Source organism: Herpailurus yagouaroundi, unplaced genomic scaffold, assembly GCF_014898765.1.
Source record: "Herpailurus yagouaroundi ecotype Mexico unplaced genomic scaffold, PumYag 165, whole genome shotgun sequence".
NCBI classification, from domain to species: domain Eukaryota; kingdom Metazoa; phylum Chordata; class Mammalia; order Carnivora; family Felidae; genus Herpailurus; species Herpailurus yagouaroundi.
In genome coordinates, this window is record NW_024412406.1 from 18078281 (window position 1) to 18101298 (window position 23018).

Consider the following 23018-nt stretch of genomic DNA (forward strand, 5'->3'; position numbering starts at 1 on the left):
TCTAAGTGATCAGCAGGACGCGCGGTGAGCCCAGCGTCCTCCTACGCAGCCATCTTCCCTTTCTCCTCATGCAATTTTAGTTTTAAAAATGGGTATTTTTCTGTAGATTTAGACAACCTGATACTAAAATTTATACAGAAAGGAAACCAAACTAGAATCACCAAAACAATTTTGAAAAACAATAAAGTTAGAGGAATCACACTAGCTGATTTTAAGACTTACTTTAAAGTTGCAGAAAGCAAGATGCGTGTGTTATTGGTGAAGGGATAGATATAGATCAATGGAACAGAATAGAGTCAATAAATAGACCCATAGAAATATAGTCACTTGATTTTTAACAAAGGGACAAAGATAATTCAATGGAGAAAGGATAATCTTTTCAACAAATAGTGTTAGAACAATTAAACTCCATGTGCCAAAAAAGCCCACCAAAGTTGACCTAAGTCTACACCGTAAACAAAAATGAACTTAAAATGGGTCACAGATCTAAATGTTAGACATAAAACTATGACACTTTTAGAAAACACTGGAGGGGTGCCTGGATGGCTCAGTCAGGTGAGCGTCTGACTCTTGATTTTGGCTCAGGTCATGATCTCATGGGTTCGTGGGTTCAGGCTTCATATTAGGCTCTACGCTGACAGTGTGGAACCTGAGGAGCTTGCTTGGGATTCTCTCTCTCTCCCTCTCTTTCTTCTCCTTTCCTGTGTGTGCATGCTCCCTCTCTCTCTCAAAATAAATAAGCTTTAAAAGAGGGGAAGAGAACATTGAAGAAAATCTTTATGACATAAGGTTAGGCTCAAAGTTCTTAGACATGACATTAAAATCATAATCCACTAAAAAATCTGATAAATTTTTCATCAAAATTTTTGCTATGCAAAGAAGCAGCAAAAAATATGTAGCCAGGATAAGAGTTTTGCAAAACAAAACCCATAAATATTTACACAAAAAATTTTTTTAATGTTGTTATTCTTAGAGAGCTGGTGCCAGAAGGTTGGTATAAACTTGCTTTTGACTCTATAATCCTTCTGTGGTTGTTGAATTTTTGAGTATCTCTCACTTTCATACAAAGTCCCAAACCTCCTCACCATTGGCAGCTTTCAAATGAGGTTAGGCAGCAGTCTGATAAAAAATTGTGGAAAGGTAAGGGTTGACTACTCAGATTTCTTCCACCTCTAAAATCCTAGGATTTTATGATTAGATTCAATATAAGGTAATAATTCCCCAAGTGAGAAAATGTTTGCCATGTTTCATTTAATTTCAGAATCACTGAAAAAAAATCTTGAAGTGCTAATATCTCACCAGTGCCTTCTAATGGACTCAGATATTGATGTATGCTGCCTATCATTTTTCATGAGTAGCGTGATATCTGCATGATTAGTAGCACCTTTCAAGAATATTTTCTTTAACAACTTTAAATGGCCCCCCTTCTTTTGCAGAATAGAAGATACCACATTATGTTTATTGGATCATAGTCCAGAAAGCAGAGTCTTCTCATGGAATCTGCTTTTTCATCTTTACAAGTCTTAATGTTTATTTTATCTGTAAACATAAAGTCTCTGAATTAGTGAATAAAATCTGAAATTAACTAGTGCAGCTAGCTACAAATAAGGCATAGATTTTTGTAATGAAATGTTAGATTGAAGAGCAGTGGTAAATTTACTGGATGGTTAATGAGTTTTAGCTTCATGGACCTCTATCTGTGCAAATCTTTCTAAGGGCCTTTTGGGGCCCTAGCAATGTGCTTATATTTTTGTAGATTTGCAAAAGTAAGATATTTTAATCATAATTAGCAAAAACACTGTCTCTTTTCACTTTGACTTTCCCTCCATCATACTTTTCTTCTTAATGAGTGGCAGCAGAGGGGCTATGGATGTTTTGAGGGATTCAGTTAAGAGGAAATAGAGTTAAATGATGTTTCATTTGGACTTAGAGGGATATGTTTTTGTGGTTTGCAGCAGCTCTGTTTATAGTTAATTATTGCTAGCCATACTGGCATGGGAATGGCTCGAGAAATACTATAGCTCCCTATGCCAGTTCACTTGCTGAGGAGACATGAAGATCCATGCCACAGGTGATGTCACACTATATGAATGTGCCCAGGGGGCTCTGATACTGGAAGTATTAGGTGATGTAGAGGCAACAAAGTTGGAAACGTGCAGACTTAAAAAGTGGTCTGTGAAAAATTCTTCCAAATCTTACAACTTATATATGAAATAGACTAGATTAGTCTTCCCAAATTTAAAGCAATCCCTAAAAATGTAGACATTATTATTAGTGAGTTGTAAAACCAAAAGAAATTTTTCTACTCTACCAATGAGAGAAAACAAATTTTGATCAAACATGCTAGAGGAAAAACAATTAGTTTTCTACTCTTCCTACAGAAAACGACATTCCAATATTATTATTAAATGAAGAGGCAAAGAATAATGAATGCATCCCAAAAACATAAGGAGAAAGTACTGTAGAGGTGTGTCAGGCAGTTAATTAAACTATTCGCTATTTTTCTGGATTTTCTGATACATGATATTTTCAGTTTTTAAACTTTTAAATTTGTTGTGATTTCATTTTCTCATTCCAAATAAATATTCACTTTCAGATCTAATTTTGTATTTGTAATTTCGTGCTTTTTTTTTCTTAAGAGGACTGCCCAAATAGTGTGTCAGGCCCTATAAAACCTGGATCAACTCTGCATAGAGCTTTTAAATATTTAGCCATAGAATAAAGCTTGTCCTTTTGCTTAAGGATTCTTCATAACACAATCAGACTTAGTCTAGAATATGACCTCTGCAATGGAATTGGTAGCTCTGGGGAGTCAGAACTAAGAACAGTGAGAGGCACACAGATTTATCACTAGTCACCCTGCAGGAAGGAAACCTGGGTGGAATTTGGCACTGAGTGTAAATTTCTGTTCCAGAAAAGAAATCTTCTGCAAAGGAGGTCTGCTGAAATGACCTGGTAGAGCTTTTATCTAATTTAAAATAGAAAAGATTTTGAGGCTTTTCAGAGAAGTGTGCATCAGTGGATTTGGGATATCTGGGTTCAATTCACCTAGTTTTGGTTTCTGCACTATACAGGAAAAGTTAAGATAAGGTTGACACAGTGGATGATGATGACAATACTCTCCTATCTCACATCCCTTCCTATCCTCTGTCAATGATAGAGTACTGTACTGGATTGATGGATGTTATGGGAGATCCTATAGACAACAGAGCCAGCTAATGAGATCTTAAAACAGTTTATCTCCCTTACAAAGGCAGATGGGATCATCATTCCTAAGCAAGTTATGTAAGGTCACTGGCCCTTCCATGGAGAAGGGTTTACATTTATACATTTCTGTTTAACCCATTTTTGAGTAGTGCTGCTTATTTGTTCTTTTTGGTATGTATGTCCTCAATAAAAGATTAATTGTCCTTTTATATCCCAAATGAGGCAAAAGACAATGGTAATTGTATTTCACCATGGGCCCACAGTTTGTCTCCAAGGGCAATAACAAAAAATTGTTACAGTAACCCACCTATTTGCCAGACTGGCCACCCAGTGTTCCCCATAGGAAGGGGTCATAGGTTGCAGGAAAATCCCTCAGTCTTCTCTTGATGCTGGTTGAGGCTAGCTCTGAATATATGGATTTGGAAGGAAGCTTCATTTCCAGGGAAGAAAGATCACCCTTCCCCAGCTCTACCCAAAACGCATTACCGAGTAATTAGAAAAGAAAAAAGTCCAGGGTTATTGATGTCCATTTTCTTCTATTTGAATAGAGATCTTTGTTAACAGGCTTGGTTCTCATATCTCTGGGTATTCCCACCCAAACCTCCCTGAACCTCCCTGAACACTCTTGTAACAACATCATGAATTGTACTGGCTTTGCTTTGTGATCAGCATATTTTGTGATTTATTTCTAATGGTGTCAGGTTCTGCTTTTCTCTGTGGCCAGGAAAGGTAACTGTTCCTTTATCCTCACCCAAAAGAGGTACCAAAAGCTGACAATCTGTGGGATTCCCCTCATTGGGTTGTTGGATCTCTGTCACTTCAGTGATAACCATCACCAGGGACCTTGTGCTTGGTCAGGCCTGTGAAGGGACACCCACTAGCTCTGCTGTCATCTTACTCCACCTTTTTCCATGTCGGTCTTGATCTGCTCCTCAAGATCCTCTGGGGACACATAAAAGTCCTCTTCTGGCACTGATGATTTGGGCCGGCAGCGTCCACAGCAGCAGTTGCAACAGCAGCATAGGCAGCAGCAAAAATAACAGCCAGTAAAGAGTCCAATGATGACAAACAGGGTCTGGGGGAAACAGAGACAAACCAAAATAGGGGTGAGGAATGGTGGCGTGTGGGAGAAACCAGAAATTAAGTGTGCATCCATGTATCTTCAGAGACCTGAAGATGTTGCAGTTCCCCCTGAGGACCACATATTCACCCGCATCCTTATTCCATGCAAGAACTAGCTTTTTAGTTGCCTTGGAAACAAATTCCTTATAAAGTTTTGCCTAACAAGTTCACAGGAAGTGACTTGTAGCCACAGTAATGAGGTGTGATACTTTCTTCTTTATTCATAAGCTATGGTGATCATTATTAAGAGGAGAACAAACAAAACAACAGACAACCTCTACAGGTCAAATGAGCTAACCAAGGGGATTGAGTCATTCTCACCAAAGATAAGCTATTGATAGCTCTCCCTCGCACCTCCTCATTTCCCTTAGTCACTAAGTCTTGCCAGAGTCTCTTTAAGATCTCTTACACCCTCTCCCTTGTCTCTCTCCTGACTGGTAAGGACTTTAGAAAGATCTGCTTATCTCTGCCTTTAACACATCAGTAGCCTCCTAACTAGCCTCCCTGCCTCCACTCTTGCCTCCTATTCTACTCTGCACATTGTCGTTGGAACTTACTGAAATACATTTCTCTTGAACCTATGCGGCAACTTTCCTGCCTCTCAGGAAAGACTGGAACTCCTTATTAATGGTCATCTGGCTTCAAACCTTTCCCTAATTAGCACAGCCCTATTCCTGCCATACCTTCCATAGCTTTGCTCTCCTTGTGGATTCATCTTCCCAGAGGGCTCCTTCCATTCTTCAGCCATCTAACAAATGCCAACTCTGAGTTTAAGATTCATCTCAAAGATCCTCTCTCTGACATCTTTCCTGATCCCCCCACTCTAGAACAATTACTCCCTCCTTTGTGCCCCAGTTGTACTCCACAGAAATTTCTCCCATGGTTCTGTTGATGTTGTTGACACCTTAGGACATTTATCTGTTTACAGGTCTGTGTCACATTAGACTGCGAGAGTTTTGAAGGCTGTAACTATACGTTAGTCATCTTTTAATCCCTCCTACCTAAGGATTTAGTACCTGGCATGTGGGAGACAATAAATACCTACTGAATTAATGAATGTATAAAGTAATTAATAGATAGATGAATAATTTGTTCCTTTTAGTGAACAGCAGAACCAGGATTTCCCCACAAGCATATGAAAGATTTGTTTACTAAGTCTGCCATAGCTAAAATGAAAAGAAACTCTACCAACCCTCAATTTAAGTTAAAATAAGCCAAATTTTTTAATTCAGCCATATAATGGTTGTAAAAAATATGTTATTTGAAATAGGAAGTGTTTTGAATAAGAATGCAGATTTTATCTAAAAAGAACAAAGAGGATAAAGATCACCTTGCGTGTATGCAGTTCTTCAGTAACTTATGGTAGAAATCTTTAATGTTGATGAAGCTCACCTGGCTCATTCCTGCTTCTTTCTGACTCTGGCCCTATTATGGGGTGGAGCCTACAGTGGTTTGGAGTGAGGGAGCTTTAGTCACACTCTCGCACCTATAATCTTTTTGCTGTGGATACTCTATATTTTCATAGACTTAAGAAAATTACTCTGCGAAAAAAGTTGCAACACTGTCCTCACCAGCTGCCTCCAAAACCTTCCTGTGCAGTATTCCTGAGCTATTGCCTCAACCAGCTCCTCCTTTCTCTACCTACTTTTGTCCTCTTATGTCTTTACCATGCAATTCCCATATTTACTCTTCACTGAAAATTTTCTTTAATTCATATATTGTTTTGTTCTTTAATTAATCCAACTAGATTGGTTGCCTGCTACACAAATAGCCTTGACTTACATACTCATAGTACTTAGCACACTACTGAGCATAAGTAGGAGTCCACTATTTTTTTTTTATTTTAACATTTTTTTTAATTTATATATGAAATTTATTGTCAAATTGGTTTCCATACAACACCCAGTGCTCATCCCAAAAGGTGCCCTCCTCAATACCCATCACCCACCCTCTCCTCCCTCCCACCCCCCATCAACCCTCAGTTTGCTCTCAGTTCTCAACAGTCTCTTATGCTTTGGCTCTCTCCCACTCTAACCTCTTTTTTTTTTTTTTTCCCCTCCCCCATGGGTTCCTGTTAAGTTTCTCAGGATCCACATGAGAGTGAAACCATATGGTATCTGTCTTTCTCTGTATGGCTTATTTCACTTAGCATCACACTCTCCAGTTCCATCCACGTTGCTACAAAAGGCCATATTTCATTTTTTCTCATTGCCACGTAGTATTCCATCCACTATTTTTTTTAATGGTAAGATTTATTTATTTTTTTAAATGTGTATTTATTTTTCAGAGAAAGAGTGCAAGCAGGGGAGGGGCAGAGAGAGGATCCAAAGCGGGCTCTGCGCTAACAGCAAAAAGCCCAAACTCATGAACCATGAGATCATGATCTGAGCTGAAGTTAGCCACTTAACTGACTGAGCCACCCAGGTGCCCCAGGAGCTCAATATTTTTGAAATACATATTTTCAGTGGTACAATAAATCATTCATTTAATGCATACTTAATACATGATCATATGCGCTGAACCACTCTGATGGACATGGTGCAGTTAGGCTTTTGACATAAACAGAAGAAGGTACATTTTTTTGTGGCCTTACTTTTAAAGAGCCACATCAGAAATTATTTCATATATTTCTTATACTGCTGGACAGCGTCTGTTTTTCTATATGAATTTTTATCAACTTTGTCAACTTCCTCAGTAAGGAAACCTATTTGTTTTTATGCAGGCCAGCCCTAATATGCAACCAGGTATTAGTGGGTAAATTATCTAGAATGTCCAATATACCTTCCCAGGGAGAGAATGTCACACCTGGAGGTTAGGTTCCCAGGCAAGCCCCCTAAAGCCTACATTTTATGTGAACATTAAGTCAATCATAAGTGATATTGTCAGTATGTACACTCTCATTCCAAGGTCCAAATCCACTCAGCAGGAACTTGTCTCTCTCCCAGGTCTTCAACAATAGAGAAAGGAGATCTCAAGTGGGAATCCCAGTTATCTCTAGGAGAAGACATTTTTGGAGACTGTAGAAGACAAATGTGGCTTTAGGTTATAGACTCTCCATGCTTATGTGCAAAAATATATTCTTTCTCTGCATATATAAAACTCCTCAATTTAGCAAGATTTATTTTAGTGGAAGAAAATAGCAATCAGAATCCTATTGACCATGCAACCCCATTTTTTGGAGATCTGCAGTTTTTTAAATTAATTACCTCTCATATGAGTGAGAGTTTATATGATTTCACAAAATGTATGAATTGTCCAAAAATATCCTGATGGATCATATGAATGCTTTGTATGTAAATATGCTTTTGTCAAAAGATAAGGGGGTGCCTGGGTAGCTCAGTCAGTTAAGCGTCCAACTTCAGCTCAGGTCATGATCTCACAGTTTGTTAGCCCGAGCCCCGCGTCGGGCTCTGTGCTAACAGCTCAGAGTCTGAAGCCTGCTTCATATTCTGTGTCTCCTTCTCTCTCTGCCCCTACCCCACTTGTGCTCTGTCTCTCTCTGTCTATCAAAAATAAATAAATGTAAAAAAAAAAAGGTAAGGACATTAAAACTCATGAACAAATGCATAACCATCACCAGACATATACCAGGTATTCCTAGGAAACCACCCAAAATGTATTGTTAAAAGTGAATTCTGATTGTACTAAGTCCTTAAAAATGTTGCCTTCTTCCTGACCAGATATCCCTTTTTCCCCTTTTGCCTCTATGTCTCTCCAACACCCTGTTCAACACTACTTAATTCTCACTTTTTCCTCCTCATTTCCTTCTCCACTACTTCAAGTCAGGCTGCACGTGAGCCTATGACATAATTACCACACATTCTCACAAGTACTGTGTTTGTTCATGTAGCCTATGCTATAGATAGTAAAGTACATGGCTAAATTTGTCCTATAATAACTTACTAAGCAGTTGTCACACTAATAAATTATTTTTGTTTTTGAGCAGTGAGTCAGTTCTTAATTAGTCATGGGTCGAGGGGGGGGCAGTCAGAATTAACCTGAAGCCTCAAATTCATTTATAATTAATGTCTAGAGGTATTTTAAGTCATGCTGTATTTTATGATTATTTAATGAGATAAAGCAAAAAATGATCCTCAAATAATAGCTTTGATTAAAGTGATACCTCTTTTTATTTATAAGAGTTTAATAATGTAGTAAGCTTAGGTTTTCTCTGAGATAGAGCCTAAAAGAGTGAATAATATCATGGTTTTTCTAGGAAATTGTTTTTGAAGAAAAAATTGATTTACCTTTGCCCACCAGCTTGACAGCATGAAGTAGGTATTAACATTTTCATCTCCAAATTGCTCAGCCACATAGAGTCCCAGTGATCCATACTTGTCATATATGTTTCTCTTTGACATGTCGGTAAGTATTGTGTGGGCGTTGTTGATTTCTTTAAACTTTTCAGCAGCAGCTGGATCATCTGGATTCTTGTCTGGATGATGTTTCAAGGCCAGTTTTCTTTTAAAATAAAAAAAGTGAGGGAAAGTATTATTTGACAAGAATTGCAATGACATTTTAGGGGGGCATTATTCATTTGTTCATCATTTTTACATGCAATTACTGTGAAATGATAAGTTTCACAAAAATGTTGATGTGACTAAGCAAGTTTCCATTAGATGTTGTCTCTTGTTTCTATGTGCAGGCACAGTAGTATTGTTTCTTTCCTCACATCCTCAAAGGAATTCTCAATAGCTGCGTAGTTGTTGAGTCTGAGCCATTTTGCTGTTGGCAGATATGTGAAGTTTATTTTCACCTGGCAGCTGATCAGTGGCCCACTTCAATATGCAGAGGCCTTTCAAGTGTTAGAGCAATAGAGTAAGTTTACACCAAAATTCCATTTAGAACTGGAACAAGTTTCTGGAATTAACAAAAGTTCACACCACATATTCTAAAAGTTAAATGAAAAATTGTCCAAAAAAATCTGATTCATACTCCCTTGAATAAAATTATGACCTTTTTCACAAATCTTCCACAAACCCTTTTTCACTCCCTTTTGTTTTTATGAACAGATACTGTGACTTTCCTTGTTGTCAAATGTATATTTGACTTCTTTTTTTAAAATTTATTTATTTTGAGAGAGAGTGAGCAAGCAGCGGAGGGGCAGAGGGAGAGGGAGACAGATCCAAAGCAGGTTCTGTGCTGTCAGCGCAGAGCCCAACATGGAGCTAGACTGCATGAGCCGTGAGGTCATGATCTGAACTGAAATGAAGAGTCAGATGCTCAACCAAGTGAGCCACCCAGGTGTCCCTATTTGACTTCTTTTAAAATAGGTCTTTCCACTTCAAATAATCTGTAGAAATTTAGTTGTGAGTAAAAGGGCCTGTGTTCTCTGTGGATCATGAATCAGTTCCTGATGAATATATGTATGTGTTGTGTTGCAGTGGTGTGTGTGTGTGTGTGTGTGTGTGTGTGTGAGAGAGAGAGAGAGAGAGAGAGAGAGAGAGAGAGAGAGAGAGAAAGAGAGAGAGAGAGATTTGAGGGTAATTTATTCTTGTTATACTCAAGTATTAAAAAACCTATAACACGAATGTGAGAACTGGGCTATGATAGTCAGGGTCTGGCTGGTGGCCATTTCCTTCACTTCCCTTTGCAGACAGATTTAAATAATGATTAAAGCTGTGCTCAAAATTGAGTCTGTAGTAATTTTTCCACTAAAAAGTCAACAAATTTTATGACTCTGTACTGGAAATTTTATGTGACTTGTTCTCTCTGCTGTGTCCTTTATAGCTCTATGTACGAATATACCTTAAGCTTTTATTTTGGTTTAGATTAAACGGTTTCATTTTAATGCAATAATAAAAGGCCATAGTAGAACAGAAAAGTAAAGTCTACTTTATAAGTCAATCTATACAATAAGCTGGAAAAAAAATCACATATATTTTAGGAATTAAAGTACTGCTGGTTAGGAAGTAGGTGATTAAGCAGCTCAGCATCAGTACCAAAATACTTAAAAGTGTAAATCATGGTGTAAAAGCGATTTCAACTCTGAACTCAGAATAAACAAAAAGAATAAAACAATGATAGTTCATTTTAAATTTGTTTAACTAAAACATTTTCATGCTTTTTGAGAGATGTTTGGGGTATCTGTTTTTTTATGTGCAGAATTCATAATGAAATCTTGTGCTAATAGCATAAAATGCCTATTTTGTCATTTAAAAGATCTTTTATAATGTTTAGTATGTGCTAGCACTATTGTAAGCATGTTATAAATATTAATTCATTAATATTTATCACAACTCTATGAAATAGGTATTATCATGACCCCATTTTACAGATGAGGAAATTTAGCCACCAGAAAGTTAAGTAATTCTGCTTAGTAATTCCCTAATAGGTAAATTGAGGGGCGCCTCGGTGGCGCAGTCGGTTAAGCGTCCGACTTCAGCCAGGTCACGATCTCGCAGTCCGTGAGTTCGAGCCCCGCGTCGGGCTCTGGGCTGATGGCTCAGAGCCTGGAGCCTGTTTCCGATTCTGTGTCTCCCTCTCTCTCTGCCCCTCCCCCGTTCATGCTCTGTCTCTCTCTGTCCCAAAAATAAATAAAAAACGTTGAAAAAAAAATTTAAAAGGACTTTGGCTTTTGGTCTTTAAGGTGATGTGGGAAGCCATTGGGTTTTTTTTGAGAAAAAGAATGGTATGATCTGACTTTAGTTTTAGAAGGATTACTGACTCTTGGAGAGGACAAAGACCAAAGCAGGGAGACTCTTTTAGGAAAAGTCCATGGTGGTTCTGATCAGTGTGGTAGTGGAGGATATAATGAGAAGTGGTTGGATTCTGGATATATTTTGAAAGCTAGCTGATGAATTGGATGTGGGATACAAAAGAAAGAAATGAGAGATGGCACCAGAGTTTTGGCCTGAGCAAACAGCAGTTTGTAGTTACTACTTAATGAGTTGGCAAGAATTTTTTTTTCTTTTTTTGGCAGTACGGAATGGTTTGTTAGGATTTAGAGTTTGTATTTTAGACACATTTGAGATGCCTATTAGACTTCTAAGTGGAGATGGAGGTAAGAGAGATATATGAGCCTGGAGTTTAGGCAAGAATTACTGTAGGAGATGCATGTTTGGGAGTTCTCAGCAAGTAGATGGTATTTAGAGCTATGGAAGTGGAAAAGATTCACAAGAGAGTGGGTCCAAGAGAAGTCCAAAAACTGGGCTTTGAGAAGGAAGAACAAGCAAAGGAGACGAAGAAAGAAAGATCAATGAGGCAGAAGGAAAAATATGGAGAATATGGGGTCTTGGGATCTAAGTGAACAAAGTATTTCAAGGAGGAGAGTGGTCATTTGTGTCAAATACTATTAACAGGTCATATATGATGAGGACTAAGAACTGATCACTAGGTTTAGTGATATAGAAATTTTTGGTGACCTTGATACACACACACACACACACACACATACACATAGACAGTGGTATATATGTCTGTATAAGGAAAAATAAAGCAGAAAAATGAGAAGAAAGAGGAAAATGGAAGGTTATGACCACAATTGACAGTGCTTATAGCTGCACATTGGGATTATAGGTGTTTCTTTATTTTGTTTTTGCTTGTTACAAAAAATATACATATCACTTGTGTAGTTTCCTTCCATAAGCATTGTTAAGGTCCAGTTACAAATGTTGTTCTCTTTTAATAGCTGAAAGTTTAGAGTTTGTTCTCTTAAATGACCCACTGACAAATTAGAAGGGGTAAAAAAGGAAGAAAGAAAAAAGTCCTCTAACTTCAGTGATACAATGATCATCATCAAATAACATCAAGTGGATTCTTTAAACACATTAATTTTAATGGCATGATATCCCTGGAATTCTCACACCATGCCCTCGAATACAATTTACAGCATTTCCCCCTACTAGTTCCAGAAATCAAATTCAAGCCAATCAGATACAAGAGCTATTAATTCTGCCTTGAAAAAAGAAACCCCTGCAAAGTGCCTCTTTGCATACATTTGCTTCTTTTTAGGTTTCAGTTGTAGACTGATTATATACTGCCCGAGACTTAGCCAGAGAAGCCTAGCTTCCTGTCATATTTTAAGCTGTTCGGATCTTTGTCAGCTTACAAGGGCAGATGCACCCAGCCATTTATTACACTCCTCTAACAATAGCACTGGCAAATTCAGAGGGCTGGAGCATCTCCATTTGTAACAAATCCAATTCCTGGTCGTCAGCAGCATTTTGACTCCTCTTGGCAGATGCTCTTGGCTCTGAGGAATCCTTGGGAAATATGGCTAGCAGAGGCAGCTACCAAAATTACACAACTGCTCAGGAAGTAATTGGTTAATGACCCACACTTGGGAATTGCCTATAGACCAAGGAAGCATGTGTGGAATTTAGGGTGAAAGAAAGTGCTTGGAGTACGTTTAAATATAAAATTCACCTAATTCATTTTAAAGATCTTTCTTATAATTTCTCATTTTAAACTTAAAAAGTAATAGAATTCTAACCAGAATGTGTGCTTTTTATCCTAAATCTCTCTCTACTCTTAATCACCTAATTAATCTGGTATGGCTATAACTAATGTTAGAAATAGCATCAATGCCTCTCATTTCCACTTTGCAATCCATTGACAACCGTAAACTGAAATGCATAGTGAATTCAGTTGAGTGGTGGAGAAGATGAACGTGGGGTTTACAGTTGTAATTACTTATGGCCCCTATTTTGAGACAGTGGCATACTTCTAAGAATTATGATGTTTTGCCCAGTTCTTTTCCTCTTAACATCTAACACTCAGATCAGATCTACCTACTACTCTCTACCAGTCTCTACGTCACCTAAGACCTGATTCTGACCATGTTGCCTCAATTCTAGGCCAGATCTATCTCCATGGGGTTGAAATATCAGAGGAGACCTTGTTTGGGAAGGGTGGCATCTGAACTTCAGGGAATTAAGTTCCATCCTGGCATGGCTGTGTCTATAAGCTGCCTTTCCCCACTCAACATATTTTCAGCTGCTTTCTCCAATTACCTCCTGTTGTTTCCTATTTCAAAATTTCTCCACTGCAGTGTGACTTTCTGTTAAACTCTCTCAGCCACAAAGTTTATTTCCCCTCCAGTATCCCAGAAGAAGCTACCTGTTGCCTAAGATGAAAGAGTAGAAGAAGAGCGAAGCATGATTTCTTCCCATCTCCTAGAACCTTTAAAATAAAGTTAGCATCTACTGCAAAGATAGCAAAACAAAACAAAACAAACAAACAAACAAAAAACCCAAACAAAATCTGAGTTTGAAAAAGCTCAGGTAGCAAAACAAAGCAAAATCTGAGTTCAGAGATAGACTTCCTAGAAATATTCTAGATAATATTCTCTTAAATATTATTCTCAGATAATTATTTCTAGAAAAAATTGGCTATAATGGGAAGGAGACTGGTGGTAAATAGGAAAATTAACTGCTATAAACCAGAGTTTGAAGGTGAAAACAACCCCTAGATTAGTAACCCTAGATGTATGGCAAGTGTTGCATAATGGAACTTGATAGCTGTCATAATATTGGAAGTTTGGTGGACCTCCTGCGCCCTCTTGGACTAAATCAACACCAAGTGAAAACATAAGAAACCAACATAGGAATCCCAGTGCACACATCTCCCTGACATTTGGTAGTGATGGACATTTTAATGTTTGACAGTTGGATGGATATAGATATATGTATATATGTGTATATATACATACATATATACACATACATACATATATATGTATATACATACATATATACATATGTATACACATATATACATCTATACATCTCTTTGTAGTTTCATTTGTATTTTCCTAATTACTAATGAGGCTGATATATATATTCTTGCAATTATAATTTGGATATCCTCTATTTAAGTGCATAATCTTTTGCCAGTGTTTAGTTTGATGTTTAAATTAATTTGTAGTATTTAAAAAATATGTGTTCTATATATGAATCCTTTGTCACTTATATGTATTACATATATATTCTCCCATTCTGGGAACTTGTTGTTATTTTCTTTATGGACTCTTTTGATGAACAGAAATTCTTAATTTTAATTTAGTTGAATTGATCAATTTTAGTCTGAATTCAGAAATATTCTCAAAGTTTTATAATTTTACCATTTATGTCTTGCATATATTTTATTAGATTTATTCCTAGGAACTTATACTTTGTGTGTGTGGTTTTGACATTTAAAAATGTTTTCTTAATTCATTGCAGATATAAGAGATTTTTATATATTGATGTTCCTAAGCTTATTTATTAATGTTAATAAATTACAGATTATTTTGCATTTTCTACATACACAGTTATATAATATATAAAAAATTGTCTCTTTCCTTTCCAGTCCTTATATCATTTAACATTTTCTTCTTATTATTGTTTTGGCTAAGACCTTGGGTATGATGTCAGATAAAAGCAGTTGTATCAGGGGTGCCTGGGTGGCTCAGTTGGTTAAGCATCCAACTTCAGCTCAGCTCATGATCTCACAACTCATGAATTTGAGGGCTCTGTGCTGACAGCTCAGAGCCTGGAGCCAGCTTCAGAGTCTTTGTCTCCCTCTATCCCTGCTCCTCCCCTGCTTGCACTCTGTCTCTCTCTCTCTTCAAAATAAACAATACAAAAAATAAAAATAAGTTAAAAAAATAAAAGTGATTATAGCAGCCATCCTTCTCTTTTACTAATTTACTAACAGTGAATGGATGTTAGATTTTATAAAATGCTTTTTCTTTATCTGTTGAGAAGACACATTTTTTTTTTGTCTTTCAATCTGTTTATGTGATTGATTTTCTAATGTTAATTGAAGTTTGTGTTCTTGGATAAACTCAACTTGGCCATTTTGTATTATTTTTTATTTATTGCTAGACTCAGTTTTCTAAAATGTGCATCTAATTATAAATTTCCTTCTAAGTACTACTTAAACTGCATTTCCCAAGTTTTAATATGTGACATTCAGTTCTAGATATTTCCTTTTTTAAAATGTTTATTCTTTGAGAGAGAGAGAGAGAGAGAGAAACATGAGCAGGGTAGAGGCAGAGAGAGGGAGACACAGAATCCAAAGCAGGCTCAAAAGCTCAGAATCCAAACCTGACAGCTCAGAGCCCAATGCAGGGCTTGAACCCATAAACCATGAGATCATGACCTGAACCAAAGTTGGACGCTTAATCGACTGAGCCACCCAGGTGCCCCTGGTTCTAGATATTTTCTAATTTTAATTGTGGTTTATTTTACCCATGAGTTAGTTTAAGTTGTGCCTCCCGATTTTCAAACACATGGGAATTTTCTAGTTATCTTATTATTCTTACTGTCTATCATGATCTTATTGCTGTGAGAAAACATTTTATTTGATTTAAGTCCTTCAAAATTTGAGGGTTGCTCTATGTCTCAATGTTTGTTCAATTTTTATAAATGTTCCATGTGTACTTTAAAGAATATATATTCCATACCTGTTGAGTGCTTTGTTCTTGTAGGAGAGTATTAGATTTTATTTGCTAATTTTTTTTTGTTCAAATCTTCTATATTCTTAACCATTTTACTGATCTACCAAACAAGGTATGTTTCCCACTATGGCTGCAGGTTTGCATATTTCTCCTTATAGTTGTCACTTGTTGCTGTATGTATTTTAGGCCATGGTTTTTGAAGCATACAAATTAACAACCGTTATACATGACTAGTGAATTGAACTTTTATCATTTGAAATATGCCTCTTCACCTCTAGTAATACTTTTTGTCATTACTTTGATATGAATAAGCAACACCAGCTTTCTTTGGGTAGGCATCTACCTAGAATATATTTTTCTTTACTTTTATTTTCACATTTTCTGTATACTTATGTATTAGATGTGTGTTTTGTGAATCCCATGTTATTTTTTTAATTTACAATGACAATCTTTCTCTTTTATTTTATTTATTTTTTTTTTTAATTTTTTTTTTCAACGTTTATTTATTTTTGGGACAGAGAGAGACAGAGCATGAATGGGGGAGGGGCAGAGAGGGAGGGAGATACAGAATCGGAAACAGGCTCCAGGCTCTGAGCCATCAGCCCAGAGCCCGACGCGGGGCTCGAACTCACGGAACGCGAGATCGTGACCTGGCTGAAGTCGGACGCTTAACCGACTGCGCCACCCAGGCGCCCCTGTCTTTCTCTTTTAAATGAAGCATTTAGCCTATGTTTATTTTTAATGTAATTATTGATATAATTCAGGTTAAATCTACCACATCATTATTTTTTTTTTTGCCCATATAAAAATATTTTTTTCCTCCTTTTTGCCTTCTTTTGGATTAAGTCTTTATAGTTTTTCTACTTTTTTCCATGGTTGCTTTTGGAAATTATACATTTTAAAAATTCCTCTTAGAAAATCCTTATCAAAGTCCAATATCAAGATACTTTAGTCTTCTTTCAAGAGAATATAAAAGTCTTAGGACATGAACACTATTACTTTCCTCCTAACATAAGTGTTCTTGGTAGCATGTATTTTAATTCTCTAAGTCTCTTAGTCCCTCAAGAATTGCTATTTAATACAATTATTATTTAATGATCTTTTTCACAATTAGTGTTTGTGTGCATTTACTCGCATATTTTCCAACTATGTTGCCATTGATTGGAACATCTTACATCTCTGACTATCCATCTGGAATTATTTTCCTCCTGCATATTAACACCCTTTAGTATATCTGTATAGATCTGCTGATAATTAATTCTTACGATTTTTGTTTAACTTAAAAATGTCTTTATTTAACTTTCACTTTTGAAGGGCATTTTCCTTGGATACAGAATTGTAAGTTATCAACTGTTTTCTTTTTCACACTGAAGATCTCAGTCCAGTGTCTTCTAGATTCCATTATTTCTGTTAAAAAATCTGTTACAAGTCTATTGTTGTTCTTTGAAGATAGTTTGTATTTTTTTTTCTGGTGGCCATCAAAGCTTTACATCATTTTTCAACAGTTTTCCTGTAATGTGCTTTGATACAGATTTCTTTCTATTTGTTCTGTTTGGCTTTTATTTGGCTGCTGGTATAAATGGATTGATATTGTTCATGAGCCTGGAAAATTCACAAACATTGTTTTCAAATAAGTTTCCTCTTATTCTCTTTCTACTCTTCTTTTCAGACTCCAGTTGCATTTATCTAATGGATCTTCTTCTATGTGTTTCATCTTCTTGCATTGTTTCCTGTCCTTTTGTAATTCTTTCTTGCTATTTTCTTCTGGTCTATCTTCCAATCAGCTCTCTAACTTGTTAAACACTGCCTTTGAGTTCTTAAGTTTGGTTGCTGTATTTTTTAGTTGTGAAACTTATGTTTCATTTAAAAAATCTGAAATATCCCTTTTTATAATTTTCAGTTTTCTGTGAAAATCTTCAATCTTATATTTTATTTTTTGATCATAGTTATTTTAAAATCTGTATTGGATAATTTTAATACCTGAGGTTGTCTGTGGTTTTGTGTCTATTGTCTCATTTCTGCTGATTCCTGTTCATATTGTCTTGACTTCTGTGCTTGTCTCTGTGTGCCAAGTACTGTATTTTTAAAACTGTAAAAAGAGTATTATATGTAGGAAAGTTGTGAAAGAGTAAATCCTAAGACTTTTTATGGTAAGCAGAAATTTTTTTCTCTTTTCTTCTTTTGTATCTATATGAGATGATGGATATTAGTTGAGCCTGTTGCAATAATCATTTCACAACGTATGTAAATCAGACCATCATGCTATATAGCTTAAACTTATACAAAGATGTATGCCAATTATTTCCCAATAAAACTAGGAAAATTTTTAAAGAAATAGTTGGACTGCCAAGAGAATATTGTCTTATACCAGAGAGCACTTTTATTTCCTATTTTCAGATGCCTGGAAGCACTTACTAAACTGAGGTCATCTTAATCCAATATTAGGGATTGAGATTTTTTCAGTCACCTAGGTGGCTCCAAGTTCAGTTATAATCCATACAAAACTGGTGTTTTCCTTTATCTACTTCTGGGTAACAAGCTACAGTGAAATTTAATAGCTTAAAGCAACAAAAATTTTATTAATTTTCCTACAATGTTGTAATTAGGCAGAACTTAGTGGATACAAGTCCTGTTTGCTTTGGCTAGGACTGCTCAATTGGAGCTGAAGGATTTGCTTTCAAGATGGCCTCACTGACTTGCTGGTAAGTTGGCACTAGCTATGGCTGAGAGCTCAGCTAGGGCTTGTTGGCTGGGAACTCTGTTCTTCATGGGGCTTCTCCACATGGCTAAATGAGGAGCCCCAAAGTATGATAATCTCAGGATATCCATACTTCTTAAAAAGTGGCTAACTTAAACCATATTGCAGAAGCAGAAGCTGCTAGGCCTTTTTAGGATTTACGTCCACCATCACTTCTGCCACATTCTATTGGTTAAATTAGATCAGAGAGCCAGCCCAGATTCAAGAGGGTTATACAAGGACATGAATACCAGGAAATATGGTTTATAGAGGACCACAAAAGTAATAGTGAACCACAGATGATTTACTTCCATTTGTCCTTTGTCCTGGGGTGCAGCACTTCAGAGTATAAATAGAATTGCAAGATTCTCATTCTTGTTGGCTAGGGTCCCAAAATTTTCTCCTTTCTCTGTAGAGTCCTGCTCAGCCTTTCAGCTTCTCTTCTTCCTTATCATGACCTAGTCAGCAGTAATTCTTTAATATCAAGTGCTTTTCAGAGGTATATATTAAAAGATAATTTTTATCCAGTTTTTCTAGTTTCTCTCAGGGGAAAGGAAAATGACCCAAATTACCTAGTCAATGATAACCAGAAACTCTTGGTTATCTTTTATGTCTCCATTCTTCTCTTTCAAGTATAGTTGACCTTTTGAACAATGCAGGAGTTGGGGTGCCAACCTCCCACAGTCAAAAATCCATATATAACTTTTGACTCCCCCCAAACTTAACTACTAATAGCCTACTGTTGACCAGAAGCCGTACTGATAAAGTAAATAGTCAATTAACTTATATACTATATTCTTACAATAAAGTAAACTAGAGAAAGAAAATATTAAGAAAATCATAAGGAAGAGAAAATACATTTATAGTACCATACTGTATTTACCTTAAAAAAATCCACATGAAAGTGGACCAGTACAGTTCAAACCAATGTTGTTCAAGGGTCAACTATATATGTTAATTCTACCTAAGGCCTCTGTTCTATACCACTGTTATGTAAATGACCCATTGTTTCTTTACTGCAAGCTGAGACCCATTAGCTCAAAATCCCACCAAAGCTAGACTCAAATTTTTACATGTTTAATTATTTTAAAAATAGCTGAAAGAAGCAGATTATCAGCCATTTGGAGCCTACCTACTTTATATATCTGCAAGACCTTGCTCCATATGTGCTTAAGAGCCTTGAGGTTCTAAGAATCCAACCTGCCATGGCCCTCTGGAGCTGTCTGGCTCAGAGACTTCCCACTATGCTCCTGAGTGACATCACCTAGACATGTAAGCCCCCTTGCCAATGCCCCCACCTTCCCTTCTCACTGAGTTCCCTTGCCTTGCTCCCCTTCTGTAAGTGGCTCCCTAGCTAAAAACCTCTGGATTGTTTCATGCTGTGAGCATCTTCCCCTCTCAAGCAATAAAGCCCTACCCAATAAAACTTATTGTGGGTTACTGCCACTTATGGTCATATCTTTTCTCTTGGTCAACCTCTGAATCCCTTGAACACTTTACAACCACTTCATGCATTTGTACCCAGCACATTTTTTCTCCCCACAAGAAACTTGATACAATCTACTGATGAAAGAAGGCCAGAACAAGAATGTTATTGGGGCTTAAGGAAGAGGAGCCACTGGGTGAGGATTAGTACAGAGTCCTGCAAAAGGGACAGAATAGCAATTTCAGGGCACCATTTGGCTTCAAATTGCAAATAATGATGCCAGTGCTACCCCTGCCATGTAATTATTTCTGAAACACCTGCTGCCATAGTATATGATTCAAGTATTTTGATCACCAAGCCACCCAGGGCCCTCTGAAGGCCACATTACACAGTCCTATGATTTCCTCACATTTGCAGATGGAATATCAGAACAGCTCACCCCAGCAATTGTCAGGGTGTTCTCTAGTTCTGTGTGATCCTCAGTCACATTCGTGATTCAAGACAGATGGCATGAGATAACAATAGGAACCATAAATGATGATCTGTTTTAGAGAATTGACCTTTTCGCCCCATCACATAAAACCTGATGGAGAGTCAAGTGCTGACCTCTAGTGGCAGTCAATGCATTGATATCACTTCACAATAATCTTCTCAAGTTTTTACTAGACTATGTAATAATTTGACTTTATGAGGCATTATGCTTGAGTATTTTTTTTAATTTGAGAGTTAAAAATATTTAAACTTTTGAAAAGTTTAAATGCTAATTGATAAATCTTTGTTTTAGATAGTTTTCTGGTCAGAACTCTTAGGCTAATTTTAACAGCCAGCTCTTTACCTCCCCTAATAAGGTAGAATAGACTAGAATATTTGTACAAACACAGATAAACTGTGCCCAATATTAGAAGTATTTATCTACACCAGTAATAAGAGTACTGCCTTAAAGAATGAGGACCTGATATTCTGAAACCAGTAGGCCACTATAAGCCTTCAAACCTTCAGCAAGCCACTAAGATCTCTGTGTGTTACATTTTTAAAATATTTTTTTCTTACCAGCCTAAAGCTTGTCCAGAATCTAAGAGCTGCATAGAACTTAAGATCTCTGTATTTGGCTCAGGTTTCCAACAAAAGTTTCTGGACCTCTAATCTTACTATGTTTCTTAGGGAAATGTTTGCATTTTTTTAAGCCAGCAATCTTTACAGAACTGTGATCAATCATCAAGGGAGAGACCTGGAATGTAGAAGAAACAGCTATACAAACTTTGTCTCCTACCAACAGCAGCTCCCACCACTTGTTCTAGTCAAAGCCCTTAGCAGGCACTTGCTCTCTGTAGACCCTCCTACTGCTGTCTGATGGCTCAAGTGCCAGACATAGTGAATTGTGTCAAAGCTACAAGCAGTTCCTGGTGATTTCCAGTGGTGGTCCAGGCTGGTAGTTCTTATAGGGTCCCCAGTCTCTTTATCTTCTAGGTTTCTCAGTGAAAATATATATAGTATAAGTCCCAGATACATCTTTGTATTAAGTGCTCACTTTCTTGTTCTCCCCTAAACCCATGCCCGACCCCCCACCAAACCCATTTTTTAAACTTACCAGGACCTGTTCTTCCAGACTGACATCTCACTGACTTAATTTCCTTAACTATACAGTCTGACCCTTGCAGTCATGCACTTGAGTGCTACTCAAACCAAATTATTCAGTTGTTTAAATGTTCTGATTTCCTGTCATATCCTCAAAGAAATTATTCTAGTCTTCAACTGCTTCCACTCCCATTTCTGTAATGACTAGCATTGCTGGAGAAGATTGCACAACCATGCAAACTAGAGCCAATAAAGGCCTTCAACTTTCTACCTCAGCTGGTCTTCTATTCTGCTTGTCAATCCTCTTGCTTGGCCTCAAGTTCCTTCTTAAGTCTCCTGTGGCAGATATTCCAGCTTTTATGACTTATCCTTGATTCCTCTTCCTCATTCCCTCACCCTACCCCTCAACAAGAAACCTCATTTCCTACTTCAAAAGAGGGGAAAGCTTCATTAGAAGGAAATAATTCTGCACAATTGCATCATCTTTCCTCTTCTTCTTATTTGGAGGGAAGAAGAACCTATTCTCTTTAAGATTAACCTTTCCAGTGTTTTCTAGGACCTACCTCTGCACCTTCCTGAATCCTGGTCCATCGGTCATCAATCCCTACCCTCAACTTCAGTACCTTCAGTAATTTCTCTTTGTTTTCAGCAAAAAAACATGCCCATCATTTTTTAAAAAGGAAACCTATTTTTATGTCCTTGCCTCCCCTTCAAATTATTGGACTGTTAATTATCTCCTCCTTCCCTTCTTCATAATACTTCTTCAAAGCAAAGTTTACACAAAAAAGGTTGCATCTTCAATATCATTTACTCTTCAACCTTCTGTAATCTAATTTCTAGTTCTCAACTTGCTCTCCATTCCATGACATCCTAACCCTCATTCTATCAGACTTTTCTACAAGGTTTGTTGACCACACCTTCTTTTTCTTTGGTTTCCAGGATGTCTTCCTTGATTCTTCTCCTGCCCTGACTGGGGGGCTGCGCAAGGTAGTTCAGACATATGTGGGTCCCTTGGGGCCAAGTTTGGCAGAAGGAGTACATCTTATCCAAAGTGACCAGTGCAGCAAAAGCAAGCAAATAGTCAAACACCAAGTAAGGATAAGGCAGACAAACAACTGGGAAGCCAGGAGCAAGAACTTGAGAGTAAAGTGGACATGCCAGAGACAAGACTTTATTCATTCTTCATAAACCAAAGGAGGGCCACTTCTCATAAAAAGGACAAGGAACAGAGTAGACAATCTGAATGTGTTGCTACAGTCATGTATGTTTATAATTTCTCCTGTGCTCGCCAGTTAAATCCGTAGTTTTCAACATCTGATGCTCAGAATCATCTGTGAATGGGATGTTGTTTTTAAAAACTCATGTGTCATGGCTCTACTATTAGAGGTTCTAATTTTGTAGGTCTGGGACATCTGTATGCTTACAAAAGCTCCAAAGTTGATTTGGCTGTGCATCAAAGTCTGGTTTTGAAGTTTTGCTGCTATTCTACTTGACACATGATTCTTTGTCTTTCTCCTTCCTTCCTTCCTTCCTTCCTTCCTTCCTTCCTTCCTTCCTTCCTTCCTTCC

At 37.1% G+C, this 23018-nt stretch overlaps 1 protein-coding gene across 4 annotated transcripts in view; it reads right to left on the reverse strand.

Moving 5' to 3' along the window:
- The window catches only part of DNAJC5B (DnaJ heat shock protein family (Hsp40) member C5 beta), a 106113-nt gene that overhangs the window by 29767 nt on the left and 53328 nt on the right, over positions 1-23018 (reverse strand). For all 4 annotated transcript variants that reach the window (XR_005794206.1, XM_040487698.1, XM_040487697.1 and 1 more), the window contains 2 exons: positions 8577-8790; positions 4111-4282 (listed from right to left, as the gene is read on the reverse strand). Coding sequence is in view for 3 of the 4 variants with exons in the window: in XM_040487698.1 (XP_040343632.1) it covers positions 4111-4282; positions 8577-8790 (386 nt within the window). In the remaining variant the exon portion in view is untranslated. The remainder of the gene's footprint in view (positions 1-4110; positions 4283-8576; positions 8791-23018) is intronic.